The sequence below is a fragment of the Thalia democratica genome, chromosome 4 (genome assembly GCF_965202585.1).
Source record: "Thalia democratica chromosome 4, ktThaDemo2.hap1.1, whole genome shotgun sequence".
NCBI lineage: Eukaryota > Metazoa > Chordata > Thaliacea > Salpida > Salpidae > Thalia > Thalia democratica.
This window is the reverse complement of record NC_139168.1, coordinates 36627786-36645668: the sequence shown is the minus strand read 5'-3', so window position 1 is coordinate 36645668 and position 17883 is coordinate 36627786. Positions and strand designations below refer to the sequence as shown.

Sequence of the window (17883 nt, the reverse complement as noted above, 5' to 3'; positions counted from 1 at the left end):
ATTTCTAATGCCTGCCAACTGAAATTCGACGCTGCGTTTTTACTTTTGATAGCAAAAGGTTTCGAACTATTTTTAAAAACTATAACCGTTTATAAATTCACTTAATAGCTCTCATGCAAGCGTAATTTGCTGTTTTTAAAACTCCACAATACTGTAGGAAAATTAGCTATCCAAGAACTTACTTCTCATTTTTCTAACAAAGGTTTTTAATAACAATAATTTTTATTAGTTTATACAATATTTTTATAAAGTTTCAGTTCTTATTTGTAACTTAGTTGAAAACATTTACAAATTGAATTCAAAAGTATTACATAATGATACTTTTAAAAATAGCTTTGAGCTGTTAATCGTAGCACAATACTTTAAAACAGATAATTTTTTAAAATTTATTGAAAAAAGGTAAACAAATTGATATTTTTTTTTCTTAATAGACAAGAAAAAAATAGTTCACAAAAAATAGAGACACGGTTATTTTTTCTTACATACTGTACTAAATTTTATAAAAATACTAATGTACACATTTATGAACATCATTTTGTTCTTAGCAAAAATAAACTTAAAAGTTCAACTACTTTTGCTAAAAGCTTACAAAGTACTTACGAAAATATTTAACTTATAGAGTAAAACTATACAATACTATTTTTATTCTAAAACAGCACTTAGTAAAACTTACAAGTTAATATTTATGTGTACCACTAATCATTTTATTCAAAATGGAAACTTAGTACTTATTAAGAGAAATGTAGTCATGTAGTTACGAGCCTTTAATTAATAATATGTGCATGACAAATTATAAGTTTTGCATGTTTTCATAACACTTAACTTTTGGTGACGTAAAACTTTAACTTTCACAGTAAGCAACTTTTATTGTCATAAAACTTGGTTGCTACATAAAGCATTAATTAAAGTATAAAAGTAAACAATGTTCAGTTCTAGTTTTAAGTTTTTTAGAATAGCAATTAAACTTAACCTAAGTTAATTTAATTTTTAAAACTCTCAATACGCATATATTTTTCTTTAAGTTGTTTAAGTTAATTTTATTTATACTGATAAAAAGTGGTCTGAGTTTAACAAATTTCTTATTTAAGAATAATATATTTTAGATATTAAACATAAATTAATAAAATTATTCTCAAAAGCATAAGTTTTTAAAATAAAAAGCATACATAATAGATTTTTACTATCTACTAAAATGTTTCAATACTGTATTTGTATTTTGTGTAAATAAATTTAAGATTTTTTAATTTATCAAAATAGCCATTAATTTTATTTGCATGTTTCTAACTAAATATTTTTTCAAAGTTTGAGTTTTATCTTATGTATTATGATCTTTTTTACTTAATTGACTAAAGTTTATTGTCTGCGAATCCATTATAAACAATATTAAATATTTTTATGTTATTTTTGTTAATTTTTTTTATTTTTAGAACAAATATTAAATATATGTATTATCTTAAAACTTAATATTCAATTGGTTATTATTCTTTTTTTTTTGCTTGAATATAAAGTGTTAATAAAGCAAAACAAATTTAAGTTTTATTTCAAATGTGTTGAAGCTAACAATTTTAAACAGTTAGAAGAAATGTCAAATCAGTTTAATGTTTGAAATTTTTATTATATTAATGCAAGTGCTATCAATCAATTTATTAAGTTTTGTAAACATCCGATTTAACTATTACAATAAAATAAGTAGATTAAATAAGCGTCTATCACAGTTAATAAAACTTCAAAATTTGCTTAGTCTTTACAGACTTAAGAGTATTATTTTTTTTGTAGTTAACAATTTATAGGTAACAAAAATAAAAGTATCACAGTTTATATCAAAATACATAACTATTTATTATAAACCTTCAAAAGATTCGTAGATTTTTTGTCAAAAGAAAAATAGAATCTAGTCCATAGATTAGCGAAAAATTTTAAAGTCGAACTTGAGTTATAAAAACAATATTAACAATAGAAAACTTTTTCAATATAAATGGAATATATACGTTGAAACCGAAAGTTTTTAGCGACCAGTAATAGTTGACAGTATGTACTAAATGATTAACTAAATCTGTTTAAGCGTAGCCTTGAAAAGTTAAATAGAAACAAAAGTGTTTTGAGTTTAATTTATTTATTCCATTTACTAGCTTATTCAAAAGAAATGTAGAAAAAATAAATAAATTAACAACGAATTTAAATTGGGACTTTTTATACCTTTTTAGGTATCTATAGAGAGCCATAAGTTACACTTGTGAAATACAAACATCTGTCCTAGAATATTCTATAATATACTGAACTATTAAGTAAAGAATAAATACATAGAATTTAAATGAGCTAAATTATTGAACATTTAAATAGTTTTCAAGCTACAAGCTTTAAAACAGTTAGGATAAATCAAATGGATAAAACATTGAATGCTGTTTTGTAGCTTAAAAGACACTCAAATTACTTAATAATTTCAATATATAAAAATTTTAAACTCAAAAAATAAAATATAATTAAACTAAAATGCTATTAAATACAGCAAAATTAATCCTCATGTTTATTAAAGCATACAAATGCTGTATTGAAACCAAAGTAAATCAAAATATATTGCTAAGTATCAGTTTAAGTCATACAAAACAGTTATTCTAATCAAATTTTTATTAAACCAAACTTTTATTTGTAACCTTATATTTGAAGTTTGCCAGTTGAAGTTTTTAGTATAGATGTTTTCCTCCGACTTTTATTATAAACTAAAATGTTTATTAAACTTATAAAAGTTAACAAAATAAGACAAAACACAGTTATATACAAAACATCATATTATATACTTAACAAAATATCTTAAACCACTCGATGCACTTTTTTTTAGTTTTTTAGTTTTTGTTCAAAATAATTTTGTAATGTATTTTAAACGTTTGTCTATTTCTAAATATATACACTGATTACAAAATCAAAATTGTTCATATTTTTATAAGTTAGCAAAGTTTATCTTTTAGATACAGTTGAAATCTTATTTATAATAAAAAAAGCTTAATGTTTTATTGCTTATTAAATTTAGATAAATGTAAGTATACTTAAGTTTGTGCATTTATATACAACCTTATTTGTATTAAAATAGACATTATAAACGTGGCTGTTAGAAAAGTATGTCTTCTATTTATTTAGTTTTATTAGTAAAAAACTTCGAATCAATTCTTCTTACGAACAAAATAAACACACAAAAACTTTTAAGCTTAAAAAAAATCGCCACAAAATGCATGTTTTTAATTTTATTATTGAGTATATATACATTTTTTGTTAGTTCTAGCAAGTAATTTTGCAATGTATACATTAAAGAAAAAAGTAATTAAATTAAATATTTAAAGTTTAATTAACAATATAAACTTAATTCGATAATTTGAAGCAACTTATTGAAATATTTATTGTACTAAAACATTCCTAAATTAAAACAAAGCATTTATTTATTAAAAGAACGCTTTGAAATAAAGGTTGTTTTCTAAGCTTAATTGCTAGAATATCAAAAGTCGTTTAAAAGTTAAATCTTAAATCGTGGTTGTATAAATCAACAAGGGTCTAGATAAGTAGTTTTTATCACTTAAAACCCGATGTTTACAATTAAATCCTTCACATCTAAGGTTTTTGTATAGTAACATTTAAAACTCTAAAAAGTTTATAAAAGATAGCATATTTAATTACCGAGCAAAAATTTAGGATTATATCAACAAAAGGTATAGTAAGGGTAAGTATTTGACTTGTTAAACATTAATCTTAAACTTAGTTTTATAACTCAAAATAAGGGTATAAAAAATACAAATAGAAAACAAAACTAAAGAGTAGTAAATAAAACAAAAGCTCTACATTATACATGTTAACTTTAGTATTTTTTTATTTTATAAATTTCAAAAGCTATTTTCTGTTTAATTTATATTAGTTTAGTTTTTTTCGTTAAAAAGTTTTAAAATTAAGTTTAAGTGTTTTTTATCTTTACTTAATAGTTATTTTTTAGAAAATAGTTTAAACTATAGTATAACTGCATACAAAACTTCTTTTTATCTTTTTTATTAACAGAACTAACAAAATGTGAGGATTTTTATTATCAGTAGTCAACTGTTTTTCTACTTGTGTTAATTTTTTAAAATTAAGTTAAGTATAAAAAGCTTAGATCAAACGTATATTACAGCTTGAAAATGGTTAAAATCAAAATAGCAGAATTTTTATATACTTTATAAAATTAAAAGTTTTCTTATTTTCAATACTAAGACAGGGATTTTTACGAAAATTGAGTTATAAGTTTTAACGATCCAAAATATACATACAAAAAAAATCGTAGATAAAAAATTAAAGTAGTACTAAATAAAATGAAAACAACTTATAAACTTTTTTACCTAAGTTTTTTGTATAAAATATTTTAATTGAAGTCTAAAAAAAGTAAGTAAATTTTTCAAAACTTCTTCTTGTTTTCCATAGTATAAGTTTATTAAACATATACAAATAATACTAATGCCATCCAGAGCTTAAAAAACCTGTTGTAATTTTTATCCTTAAATTTGCTAGAATTTAATTTGCTAAGAAAATGCTTAAGTATAAAAATTTTCGGTACGCTTCGATTTCAAACACATAAATATATCATCAAATATTTTAGTCATAAAAAAACTATACATAAGTTGGTTTCAAAAAAGTACAACATACTTGAGAGAATTTTAGAAAATTTCAGTTCAATAATAAAAAACTTTAAAATTCATAAAGGTTTCCCTTTAATTGTTTTAATACTTATATTTATAGAATAATGATTCTCCTTGCTATGCTAAAACTGTTGGCAATTAAATCAGCCTGCAGAGTATAGTTTCAATATTTTTGTCTATTAGAATTATTTCTATACTGATAAATGTTAAAATAAACTCTACAAAGTATAATTAAGTGTATGTCTAATGCTTAAAAAACCTTAGCTCTACCAACTACATAACATATAGAATAAGTTATAAATACTTTTAATTTGAAAAAAATATGTTGATACAACATGTTAATAGTTTAATTTAACAGTTTGTTATTTTTTGAATTACGATAATTTATTGTTAAAACTGATTTATTGCGAAGTATAAAAAACGACTAGTTAACGACTTAAAATTAATTGTGTTACAACAACGTTTGTTTAACAACATTAACATACAGAAACTTATAGTAACAAATTTAGTTGTCTAAAAATTTTGATTAATGAAAAAAAATAAATAGGTTTTAAATTTAGTCAATATTTAAACAAACTTTTAATTAACAATTTTTCGTTAAATTAAGTTTGTAAACCTTTCTTTTCTGGAATTTTAAAGAAAATGAAAAACGATCTTTTATAAATATTAACTTGTATGTGCAGTGAGTGATGGACAAGAAAAGTTATCAAAATCAATTTTTGGTTTTCTTTGTTGATAGTACGCTAAAGGTAAAAGTTGATGGTTACCTAACCCATGCTGAGCTCTAAAGTGGGGGTGAGAGTTGAACTGATTAAATGGCGCTCTATTCAGGTGATGAAACTGACTTCTATGGTAATCTGAATTGTATTGAAATGGCTGAGCAGGTATACTTGAATTAGCCATATCAATATTGGGTGGTACAAAGTTCTTTTTCTCCACACAGTCACTGTAGATTGACTCTGTTCTTTTGTCGATCTCACTTGAGTAAGAAGTAGTACTAAACTGACCTATTTGATCACGGTGACTTTCAGGTTTTGCCAGGTTGTCTTTAGCGTTCAGTCCGTTATGCGCTGCTGAACTGTTAGAGTGCTTGTCGTGACCGTAACGACTATAGCTTTGTAAAGCACGGTCGTCCTGACCGCCATAATAGCTATTTGAAGAGTTGTTGCCAGCCAAGTCGTTGCTTTTGGTATTTGCCTTCAAGTCGTTGGTGAGGCCGGTCACGACGGGAGAGTTGTGGCTGCTGTATTCCGACGGGTATTGCCCAACCACGGCTTTTTTCGAACAGCTAGCAGTTGGAGAAGAAGAGTTGATGCTGGGACAAGAAGACGATAAGGGTGAGGAAGCTTGCTGCGCGATGTGCTGCTGAGAAGGTGGAAATATGTTCGGGTGGTGATGAGAATTGTAGTTGAAATGGTACTGCGATTGATTAAAAGTTGTAGGAATTCGCGAGTGCTGCACAAAGTTGTTTGTCCCATAAAGTGCTGCAAAGCCTGTTGAAGTTAGTAAAACTATTAGTGTTAACACTCATTTTGATTTGTCTAATACTTTTAGCTACTATATAAAAAGGTTGCATTTGTATACTTTTAGGAAACGTAAACATAAGTTTAACATTAAAACTTGAAACAAATAGATAAATAAAATACAGTTCTATAGTAATAGATAATTTTTTTAAAGTCTGCAACTTACTTAAAAATTTGGTATATTCCTTATTTGTAACGTTTGTTATGGTTATATAAAAAAATATAAAACCTGCTAAAGTTAAGAGAACCGTGAGAAAACTATAAACATTACACTAAACTAATTAATTAGCGTTGCTGACAAATATTCAGAGAATTGTGTTTATCATAAGTTTAGTAAAACTAATTCGTAAAAGTATTATAAAGCTTATTTCTGGAGAGGAATTAATTTGATTTAAATGAAAAATTACCTACTTAAATTTTATCACAATTACTTTAGGTGTATACTGCGATTAGCAAAATTTTACCTCAATTTAGTACATCAACTTTCCGACCAACCCTATTAGCTTATAATAATTAGAAAACACACGAGGCTTGTTTCATAGAGGCTAAACCATTGCTTTTCAAAATAAACAGAGCAACAAAACACTTAAAACTGCTACAGGCCACTTGAAAACACATTGCATAGCTTTTAATTTAAGTACAAAGTATAAAAACAATATTTCGCTAAAACGAGCCTTTAAAGTTTAGTAGAGACACAGTTTTCACTGTTAGTAATTTAGACCTTTCATAGCACAAATAAAAATCGGTCATCATTTTAATTTCAGGCTACATAAAACAAATGTAGCACTAAACTCGGTATTAATCAGAATATAATTTGTATTTGTTAAGTTTATATCCGCTATCGTTTACTTTAATTAGTCTATTTTTTTTAATTGCTTCTATACAAACTTATATTTATTCAATCAACTTTAACAAAAAAAATCAAAGTTTATTTTAGCTCATAAATACCTTTATAAACTTAAACAACAAGTCTTTTTTAATGCACGAAAATAAATGTCAAAATAACATAAAAACAAAATTAAAGTTTGCTCGATGCAAAAAAGTTGACAATAAAAAATGGCTGACAATGTGTTTATTAGAAATACCTTGATCACTGGCAGGCTGCATATGATTTGACGAACAATCGGCATATGGAAGCGTGTAATCGGGCCGATGTTGGACTGAGTGATGGAAAGGTTCACTCATTCTTCCTCCCAGTGCACACCTCTGTTTTTGTTCTTTTTTGTGCTTCATCCTGCGGTTTTGAAACCAAATCTTTATCTGCCTGCAAAAATATAGCACGACATTTACTTACGATGTTTTTAGCTTTTGTAAGCTTAATATTTAAATGTTATTTAGAAATACACGAAAATAAGGTGAGCTTGTTGAAACAAAGATATTTCTTCAAACTAATGAAATATACTTCTTTTTGTATGTGAGTATGTCTTGAGTTAATCGAGAAAAGCTAAAAACCAATTAATTTTTAAGTGAAAAAATTTAATTTTTCATTATCTAAATTAAAAAAAGTTTTGTATATTTTAAAGTCTAGTTAAATTTTCCGCTGAAATAGTTAATCTAACTTACATTTTGTTACCTATTTGATATTTTAATGCACTATAGGTTTGATATCTTAAAAACAATGAGGTCTCTACCTTGTAATTGAAAACTAACAAATACTTATCAGTGCTGAGCTCCTTGAGCGAAACTTAGTTTGATAAATAAACTTTAAAAAATTAAAATATGTACTCAAATGTTTTTGTATTTTCGAAGCGTAAATTAAACATTAAATTTTTTTTGTCTTACAAGTTAAAAATAATAAAAGCAATAAAATTATAATAAATAACTTAGTATTTAGCAGTCTTAAGCTAACTTTTCACTGAGATCAAGAGTGTTGGCAAGTTCATGACGACGCGGTCTACAAACGTAATTGTTGAAATGAAACTCTTTTTCAAGCTCTACAAGTTGTGAATTGGTGTAAGCAGTTCTTTCTCGTTTGTTTGCCGCTGCTGACTGGATATCGTTGCTTGATACTGTATGGTTATAAATTTTTTCGTATTCATAACAAATATTTTAAAAAGTTACAAATATTTTGGTTAGAAATTTCAACTAGTGTTTTCAAAACAAACACTTGAACGTTTTGATAAACAGAGATTGTTCTAAACTTTATAAAAAATCAAAGTTAAACTTTTTTGTTCTCATTTATGTTTAGCAACAAACATTGGTTGTATAATTTAAATCTAAAAGTAGATTAAAAAGTAAAGCTTTAAACTAAATTATTAAACTGAAGTTGCATTTGAGTACTTGTGAGTTTTGTAAATAAAAAAAGACTGAATTTCAGGTCTTTAAAATAAAATCAAACGATACAAGTTGAATTCTAAAAAAATCGTTTTATTTATCAGATACACGACACAGTAAAAGTAGTTTTGGTAAGCTTAACCCGGAATAAGACTGACCACTATTGCCAAGTAACTTTTGTCATGCTATGCTATCGTGGCCATTAAAAGTTTTTCTAGTCTTTTACATCAACATGTCAAACAGCGACAATTTGTTGCCTCTCTAAGTAAAATAACAACAGCTTAAAAACAAGAGCTAGATGTTTTAAAACTGTAAACACGTAAAGCTAAACAAAAAAGAACAATTAGTTTTGATAATTCAACTACTAAACACAGTTAAGAAAAATGCTAAGAATATTAATTAACATAAACAAGTTTAGTTTAGACAGAAAAAACTGAAAATCAAGTTTATACTTAACTATTTTTTTCACTATGTAAAACAATTTTCGTTTCCTTTATCTTAAGTAAAAACTAAATGTAAATTAGAATAGTTTTTAACTTGATACTTAAAACCTTAAATAACACTTATTTTAGTAATAAGTCAGTATTGATATTTTTTTTCAATTTCTAAAGCAGCTAGATATTTACAACTTAATTTAAAGTATTTTTTTAAGAAATTAATAAAACGTTTTGTTTTTGTATTTTTTTAAAGTAAACAAAATATAAGCATTATTTCAATATTAAAAGCTTTGTAAGTTATTATAAACAGTAATTTAGGTATAACATGGCTTATTGTAGACATAGGTGTCCTGTGGTTTTGTCTGACTATCGATTTTTTATTGTCATGTTTAATATTATATACGCTATATTTTATTGTTCAACTTATACATGTATTAATAAAAAGTATGTCGTTTAAAAATAGTTAAATTGTATTTTACAAAAATCTTAAAGACTAAAGCAAGTATTTTTTCTGATTACGAATCAGTAGTATATAATATGAGTTGATTGCGATACTAATAATTTGATTAGAGTTTTAACAAATGCTTTTTAAATTAACAAAAAATATGATTTTTGAGTTTTTCTTACAAAATATTTAATTTCCAAAAAAACAGACATTATTCAAATAGTAATACTTAAAAAGTAATATAAATTCATAAACAAAACAGTGATTTACTTTAACAAAAAAATACTATCGTTATTTAACTCTTTATTTTTTAAATTATAGACTATGTTTTTTGATTGTCTAAGGAAAGCGAATTATAATGTAAGTAAAGATTAAGTGTAAATATATGATACACAAAGTATTAGACTTAAACCAGTTTTAGACATTTACTTTAATAATTTACTCAAGAGAGATTAATTTAAGGACTTCATATACAAAACCGCAATTTAAAACAAAATAAAACTTAAACATTTTTAATTAAAACTGCAATTTTACAAATTTTAATGACAAAAACAACGGTATAAATACATAATTTCAAACAAAATATTTAAAATTAACTTAATATATTAATATACGCTTTTTTTAGATTTAAATAAAAAGATTAATGCTAGTTCAAAGGTTTTTGAAAAATATTTAAGGCATCTTTTAAATATAGCTTACTCAAAAGTTCCAACGCAGTTAGTTTTAAACGGCATAATTGAAATAATATTAAAAGTCGAACAGTAATTAGACAAAATTCAGAGAAAATTTATGTTTAAAAATAAACGTGCCATTTAGAGAGTGCAAAGTTAGCAGCTAGATAATTCTGTGATTCACAGCCAAAACAAATTAAAAACCAACAACAGTCAGCCCCATGCCTTTCAACATCCCCATGCGCCCACCCTTGTCCTCTGGTTAACCCCCGGTTTTAAAAGGGGCTTCCAGGGCAGGTTCACTTTGAGACTAAAATAAATTTTTCCCCCATTTAAGAATAGCTTAGCTTTTGTAAACAAACACTGAGATAAATTTAGCTTCAACTACCTCACAACACATATTGTATTACTTTTGAATATGAGCTTATATCAAGAAAAACCATCGGCGCGTATCGGAGCAAAGTTTTAGAGGGTTGGGAATTTGAGTACAGTTTAAACTTTTATTATTTTTTGAAGTAGTTTTAAGTTATATTCTGTGCCTACGTATAAATATTAACTTTATGAAAAATTAATACATTTAAATGAAACTTTGTAAAATATATTTGTTTAGAGGAAACGAAAATAAGTTATCATTTATTGTGTTTATTTTTTAATGTAATTTTTAAATAGCTAAATTCTATAACAGTTTTACGAAAAACTTATTTTGAAAACTAAATTATTGAATTACGTGAAATCTAATAAATATAATTGTGCGAAGCGTTTTCTTTATTTTTTGTCAATTGATAGTTTTAAAATTTGTTGCAACTTATTATTATATACTGCTTAAATCTTATTTTGTGTATTAAAAATATTAAAGGCAAAACAGATATTTTTAAACTAAATATCTTTTAAGTATTTAGCTTACTACTTTCTTTCTTTAAATGGTAAAAAATCTGATAAAAAGTTTTAGAGCTGTATATATAAAATCCAACAAAAATAAATACTTCAGTTATTTGTAAAAGATAACAATAATGTAAGTTAATGTACAAAATTGTATTGTTATTGTATTTATTACATATGTTATTAATGTATTGAGATAAGACACTTATTAGCAATTTTATATTCAAACTAAGCTGTAAACTCTAACACTTAAGTTTTTTTTAAACCTTCTTTATTGTTTTTAAAATCTCAAATTCAGGACAAAATTTTATAGCATTTTGTCAGTTTTATATAAAAAACGTAATGAAAATTGAAATTTGTTAACTAAAGTTACTTAAAGTTAAGCTTTTAATGTGTACAATTTTATTGTATAGTATTTAAAGATTTTATTTTCAAAAGTAAATAGCAACTTGATTCAACGCGTATACTTTTAATAGTATATCTTATTTTATAGCCTCACATTAGGGATACAGCTAGATTAAAATATATGCTAATTCGTAATAAATGATAAAAATAAACTTAGATACAAAAGATTTCGATAGATATGTAACCCATACTGCATAATTTTTTTTTAAATTCGATTATTGTACAATCAGAGTTTGTATTTTGATCATGTAACTCTAAATAACAAAAAATAAGACTAAACATAATACTTTGTATCTATAAGTTAATTAACAGTATATACATTTTTGTGTACTTTATTGCAATTTTTCTAAAGTACCTTTAAAAAGTTCTGATGCTTTTATTAATCATAATTATTTTTGTAAAAGTACTGTAAAATATAGTTGAATCTAAAGTTTATTTTGATGTAAAATATAACCGTTTGTTACATAAAATTTTTAATTAAAGCAAAATCTCTTTATACTGGTTAAAATGAATAAAGGTCAAACTTTGTAATAATCCTGTTTGTTTTTAAAATCAAAATAGCCTAAGAAGTCTACTTGGACAAAACATGCTCTTCTAGTATTAAACAAAAACATGTTTTTTTATTCGGAAATTAAGAAACATGAAAACTTTTGTAGTTTATTTTGTGTTTTTTAAAGCATTAACAAAATCGATTAATATATGAAACATACATTAAATTAAGTCGAAACCATGACAACTTTCCACCCAGCTTATAACAATATAGCTCAGGTTTGTTATAAAAATTTAAGAATATCTTGGTTTACCTTTTAGGTTAATGGCTAGTTAAGATTACGGAAGTATTTTGTAGTATGCTACCTAACACACAGATGATATTTTATGTACATTTTTTTACTTATTCTAATTTCTTAATATTTAAAAGTATTAAACTATTTTAAGTGTGAACTTTCAAATAGAGTTTAAAATAATATTAAGTATGACCATACAGCTGTTGTTATAAAACTGAAAATTAAAAACTAATTAGTCCAACTTTAAAATCAGTACGAGTGAAAACAACAACTATTTATTGATAAGTAAGACGGCCTCGTTAGCAGAGTTCATATTCGGTTATCTTATCTGCTATCTAAATGCTTGTAAACACATTTAGCATGTAACAGGTAGTCTCTGAATTCTGGATTGCTCTTTTCAGGAGCACAATGTAGGACTTTAGTTTATTTACCATAAAAAATTGAGTTGAGCTCAAAAAATATTATTACTTTTATTTTTATAATTATTAATATTTCATTTGAGTATAAATATAGTCTAAAATATAAAAAATTAATTAAATATTTTGCAAAAACAAACATTCATCGTTTCCGTTGCTGCTTGTAGAATTTTTCTTTTGAAGTTGTCGCGAACCATGCATCCAGGGAAAAACTTGTTGCGTAGCTAATGAGCTGCCGGCTTCATTTGATGAAGCGTCGCTCCGGCCATTTTCTAAACTCGTACTTGTGCTGTTGCTATCGTTCGTAATGTGACAACTTTCCATACTTTTAACTTAAACTAAATTTTTGTAAGTTCTTTTTAGTTTTAGTTATTTTAAGGTTATGTCCCAGTTAGTTTAACTTTATTTTTTGTTAGTTTTGAATTTTTAAAAAGTAATACTTTATTAGCTATAAGTCCAATTATATAATAAAACTTACTAGTTTAGATATATTTTCTCACTTATATAACAGTATTAAAATAGTAAAAATTTTATCAAAATTAAATCTAAATTTAATGAAAAAAATAACTTGTTTTAGATTAAAATTATACAATAAAGTAAGTTATTTATTGAAATATTTATAACAATAAAAACGTTTATGCACTGTTTTGTTTAATTACCAGGTTTCGGTGAGCGTGAGCTGACCTAGTCAAATAACAACAAAACAGTAAACAACATTTAAACAATGGCAGTAAAGTGTTTATTGAAATATTTAAAATATTAAAAAATATACTTAAAAGAAGTACTTTTTAACCAAATAGGTAAATTGAAAGAAATAACAACAATACTTGATTAATTAAGAAAAACATAAGTTAGTATAAAGCAAGTACCATTAGAGTTTAAGATAAAAAACCAAGCAAATATTTTATTTAAAAACAAAACAAAAAAACCTTAACAAACACACAATATTTTTTCAATACACATTTTCAGTTGATACAAGTGTCTTACTAGCTGAATCATATTTATCTAAATATAGAAACCATTATAGCACACACCGTTTATTAAGTGTGCACGTGCAAAGCAGATAAGAAGCTTACTAAGTGAGGTGAACAAATAAGCTGAAAACGCTTTCCTTCTATTGTAAACGAGAGTGTCGCTTGCGAAAAAAGTTTGGCTGCGGTGAAAAAAAAGAAAGATTTGTCATTTATACTATCAAAATCTTTGGTAAAGCGTTTTAATTTAAATGCTTATTGTCTTTTTTAGTTCTGTTTTCTTTTGGTTTTTACGGGTAGCAAAAAATCTTCAATAACGGACAATTTTTAATTTTTATGGTTATTTATCAACAAAAAAGTATAATACTTAAGGTTTTATTATAACTTTTCAAAACCTAATTTTCAACAAAACATATCACCACTCTTCATTAGTCCATAGAAAACCTTTCTTTTCACTTTGGTTTAGTATAAGATCTTAATATGTAAAAAATGTTTTCAATACTAACGGTATGCATTTAACCAAAAAAACTTGTTTGTATATATGTTTTTATACCGACAATATACTGTTTTATTTTAAACTGCAAGTGCTTCTACAAAACACAACAAAGTTGAAAAGTTGTAGAGCAAAATTGTTGACTTGTTATCTTACGACTTGTAATCTTACGACAACTATTTTAATGGTTACAAAAGTAAGTTAAATGTGAGTTATGATACTTTGTTGATTTCAAAACTAAAAAACTAGCTTGTGAAACTCAATAACAAAAATTTTGAAAAAAAATAAATAAGAAAAAGTTATTTAAAGTATTTGAAAGGGATATTTGTGTTTTGAAATTCTACTACCACCCAAAACTTTTTCTTTTTTTAACATAATGACTAAGGTCTACAGTTTATCCAATTTTGATTATGGCACAATCACAATATGTTTCAATTATTTTACACTTAATTTTTGTAAAATAACTTAACTACAAAAGTTAAAAAACAAGTTAAATAACTATTAATAAATCAAATGTTATTAGCAAAACAATTTAGTAAGCTTTACCGTAACCTTTTTACAGATCAACCTTTTTCAGAATCGCTGTTAAGTTCGAATTAAATCTTTAATTTTAAACGCAAGTATAACTGACTTTTTTAATAAAAAAAAACCTCATAAAGTATGTGCCAATATTATTTGTGTTTCTTGCAAAGCGTTTACATAAACAAAATGTTATCTTTAAGTATAGTTTTTTTTTTACTACTGTAGAAAGTAAAGAATCCTATATTTTTAAAATAAATTTATCTGTGCTCAATAAACAGCCGCTGAAACATTTTTTTAAATCCTTTACTTTGTAATACAAACTATCTTTGATATCAACTTTCTTTAAATTTTTTATGATAAAAAAAAACAGTAAACAGAATGTGTCTATGTAAGTCTTAAGGTTTTTAACTACAAACAGATTATCTACAAGCAACTTAAAGCTAACCAAAAATACTCGTATAAGTTTAAAACTACTTAAAAGTTTATTCAAAGGTCTGAACCGGCTTAACAACGATGAATCATTATACTATAAATAAGCTCAGCTTTTAAAAGCAAACTTAAATATAGACTACTTAGTTTTTCGATAACTTTACTAAACTAAAAAAAATCTAGTACCTTGTAAGCAACTAAATGGTTGAAAATCAAAACGGTATAAAAATACTGATTTTTTTTTCTTATTTGTTAGCGTATTTGATATTTTAAAAGAATACAATAAAACATTTTATCTATAAGCTTGAAAACTTTACTTTGTTTTTTTTTTGTACATAAATAAAGCAATGTTAAATTAAGTTAAGTTTTGCACACATATACCTTCCATTAATCTAACAGAAACTATAGACAAAAATAAAATTTTTAATTCATATAACTAGTTAAAAAGTTACTAAAAATCAAAACTAGTCAAAAAACTGTTAATTTAAAAACATTTTCCTTTATACTAGTTTTATTTTTTGCTAGAAAAAAAAACGTTCAGCAACGTGTTTTGTATTTGAAAGTATAGCATTAAAATATTCAAAGAACGTACAGGTACATTTTTTGAATTGACAACATGTCACATTGGAGTCAAAAAGCCAAGACCTTATCCATTAAGTGAAAGCATTTGTAACAAGTAATTAATACCAATAATTAATCATTCCCACTAAAAAAGAACTTCTGTAATTTTATTACACGCTACGGCCTTCCTTTGCCATTCTGTCAGCTCGGCTTATGGCTTGCTGCACTTTTCTTCAGTCCAACCGACTCTGAGCTCACTTATGTCGCTGTCGTGTCTTCATTCGATTTATTTTTCCTGGTGTGGCTGACTGGGCTCATTTATCATATAATCGTGTATTTTTTTCATTTAATAAAATTTTGGGCAATACCGAAGGGAAAACTTTTCTTTCCGTTTTTTTCAATAGCTGTTTGTTTTTCAACATATAACGTACAGTGATACAAGTTGTCTGATACTGTTTATTTTTTGAATATAAATATTACTAGTTACTAAATTTTCAACTAAATTGGTACATTTCCTTATACTTATAAATCTTTTTTTTTATAAAACTTTCCACGATGAAAAAAAAAACTAATTGTGCTAACTTTTAAGCGATTTTACCGGCTACTACATTTAATCAGCGCGGCCCTTATTAAGCCGTTAATTGCCGCGTCTCACGTACCTTGCGTGAACTCGCTCAGATCTCAGCGAGACAAAAATAACTTGAGCCGATCACTTTTGAGCAGAAAAGGGTTCAAAAGTTTGCCTTCATCGAATTTCACTTGACCGTTTCACCCTGTTCACCTGTTTATAGTAAAGTTACCCCGCTGACCTGCCGCTTCCTTTCAAGGCCGCTTCTTATTAGCATGCTGAACTTTGTTAGTTTAAAGCGTCGAAAGCCACTGGACTGTGAAGGCGGAACGAAAACAGAGCTTTCTGATTAGAATTCGACCGCTTTGAAAAAAATTCACCCAAGTTTTTGTTTGGGTGCTTGATTTTAATAGTGGAACTTTCTTTGTGAGTTTCAAGTAACGTACATGTTTTTTTTTTGAAGAAATCAGAATTAGACGTTATAAAACAAAACTATGGTTATTAAAGAAAATTTTGATAAAGTTGCTGAAAACAATTTTTTGATCTCGTAATTTAAACCACACAGCATGATCAAAAAAACCGTTAAAAAAAAAGTTGTGTACTACGTGACTAACATAAAGTATAACACGCGTCAAAAAATTATTTTCTCTTCACAACACCTGTTAAAACGTATATTTTTAAATAAATTTTTTTAACATAATGATGTATCGAAAAATATTTCGTTAGAATCTCAAACCATCTATTTTTACACAGGAATGTTGAGATTGCGCGCGCGCCGGCGAAATAATAATTTAATCAACATCTTCTGCGAATGATTCATTACCACCGCTAATCTTTTCAGGTAGCAAAAATTCAGCAAGAACTTGTACAACGAACGAAGTCGACAGTGCAATTTGTTTACTGTTGTCATGGCAACGCGCACAGCTGGCCGTACGGTGGAGCTGCGAAGAGATACTTGAACTCTGCGTGAACTCGCATCGCAGCACTCAGCGCCGATGAATGTTAAAAGCTTGCCCGTTTTGTTTTTTTTCTTTACTGGTTACTAAAAATAAATTTTGTTGTTACTTATCGTTTTATTTTTACGAATTTGAGTTATTTTTCGACCTATTTTTGGTGGAAAAGTTTTTATTTTAGAAAAAGTATAAAAATAGATACAAGAAAACGTACATAAAAATTGATTATTGCTAAACTTGTAAAACTATTTTATGAATAACATAAAAACCATGTATTTTTAAGGGTCGAACAAAACTCTTTAATTAAAATGTAATGGCTTTTAATTGCAAAAATTTTTCATCATAAAATATATTTAAATTGCATTTTATTTGCATAATTTATGTTAGTTGACCGTGTATTACTAATATAAAAAACAAAATAAAAAGTTCATCAATATATGATAAAAATGCAATATTATATACAATTATTAGCTGTGTTTTAAATAGTAGTCTAAGTCTTTATTTTGTAGTTTTATACATTTTTTTTACAAAAACTTTTTCTTAGTTGTTTAAAGTGTTCAGTTTTGATATATTGCTTATATGATGTTAAGATATAAATTGTAATTTGCAAAAGTACGTTGAATACTTCACATAGCTACTCAACTAGACGTCCATACTTAAAATTTAACAATGTGTTTAATACTAAATAACTTGAAAAATTATTTTATGTTCTTATTTTTTCTAAATATAGTTTTTCTAACTACTAACAAAAACACTGGTTGTAGCATCAACTAGATTACATTATAATCTGTTTAAATAATCTTGTTTATTATAAGTTATACCAGTTATGCTTTCACTATTTTTAAAGACTTTATATTCCTACAAATAGTTATATATAATTTTAATTTGTCAACTTTCTGTTT

At 25.7% G+C, this 17883-nt stretch overlaps 1 protein-coding gene across 1 annotated transcript; it reads right to left on the bottom strand.

Annotated features, from left to right (window-relative positions):
- Positions 1-5029: 5029 nt before the first annotated feature.
- LOC145834477 (uncharacterized) lies at positions 5030-12818 on the bottom strand. The gene is made up of 4 exons (XM_082941915.1): positions 12625-12818; positions 8022-8181; positions 7258-7436; positions 5030-6142 (listed from the first exon to the last, which is right to left on the bottom strand). The coding sequence occupies exons 1-4, from the start codon at positions 12806-12808 to the stop codon at positions 5316-5318; spliced, it is 1350 nt and encodes a 449-aa protein (XP_082798041.1). The 5' UTR covers positions 12809-12818; the 3' UTR covers positions 5030-5315.
- Positions 12819-17883: the final 5065 nt, after the last annotated feature.

Excerpts from the sequence above, each read along its gene's own strand:
- LOC145834477 (XM_082941915.1), bottom strand. The coding sequence starts at position 12,808 with ATGGAAAGTTGTCACATTACGAACGATAGCAACAGCACAAGTACGAGT. Across the intron at positions 7,437-8,021 it reads ACTCTTGATCTCAGTGAAAA|GCAGATAAAGATTTGGTTTC; the intron begins GTTAGCTTAAGA and ends ATATTTTTGCAG. Across the intron at positions 6,143-7,257 it reads GCAGCCTGCCAGTGATCAAG|GCTTTGCAGCACTTTATGGG; the intron begins GTATTTCTAATA and ends TAACTTCAACAG.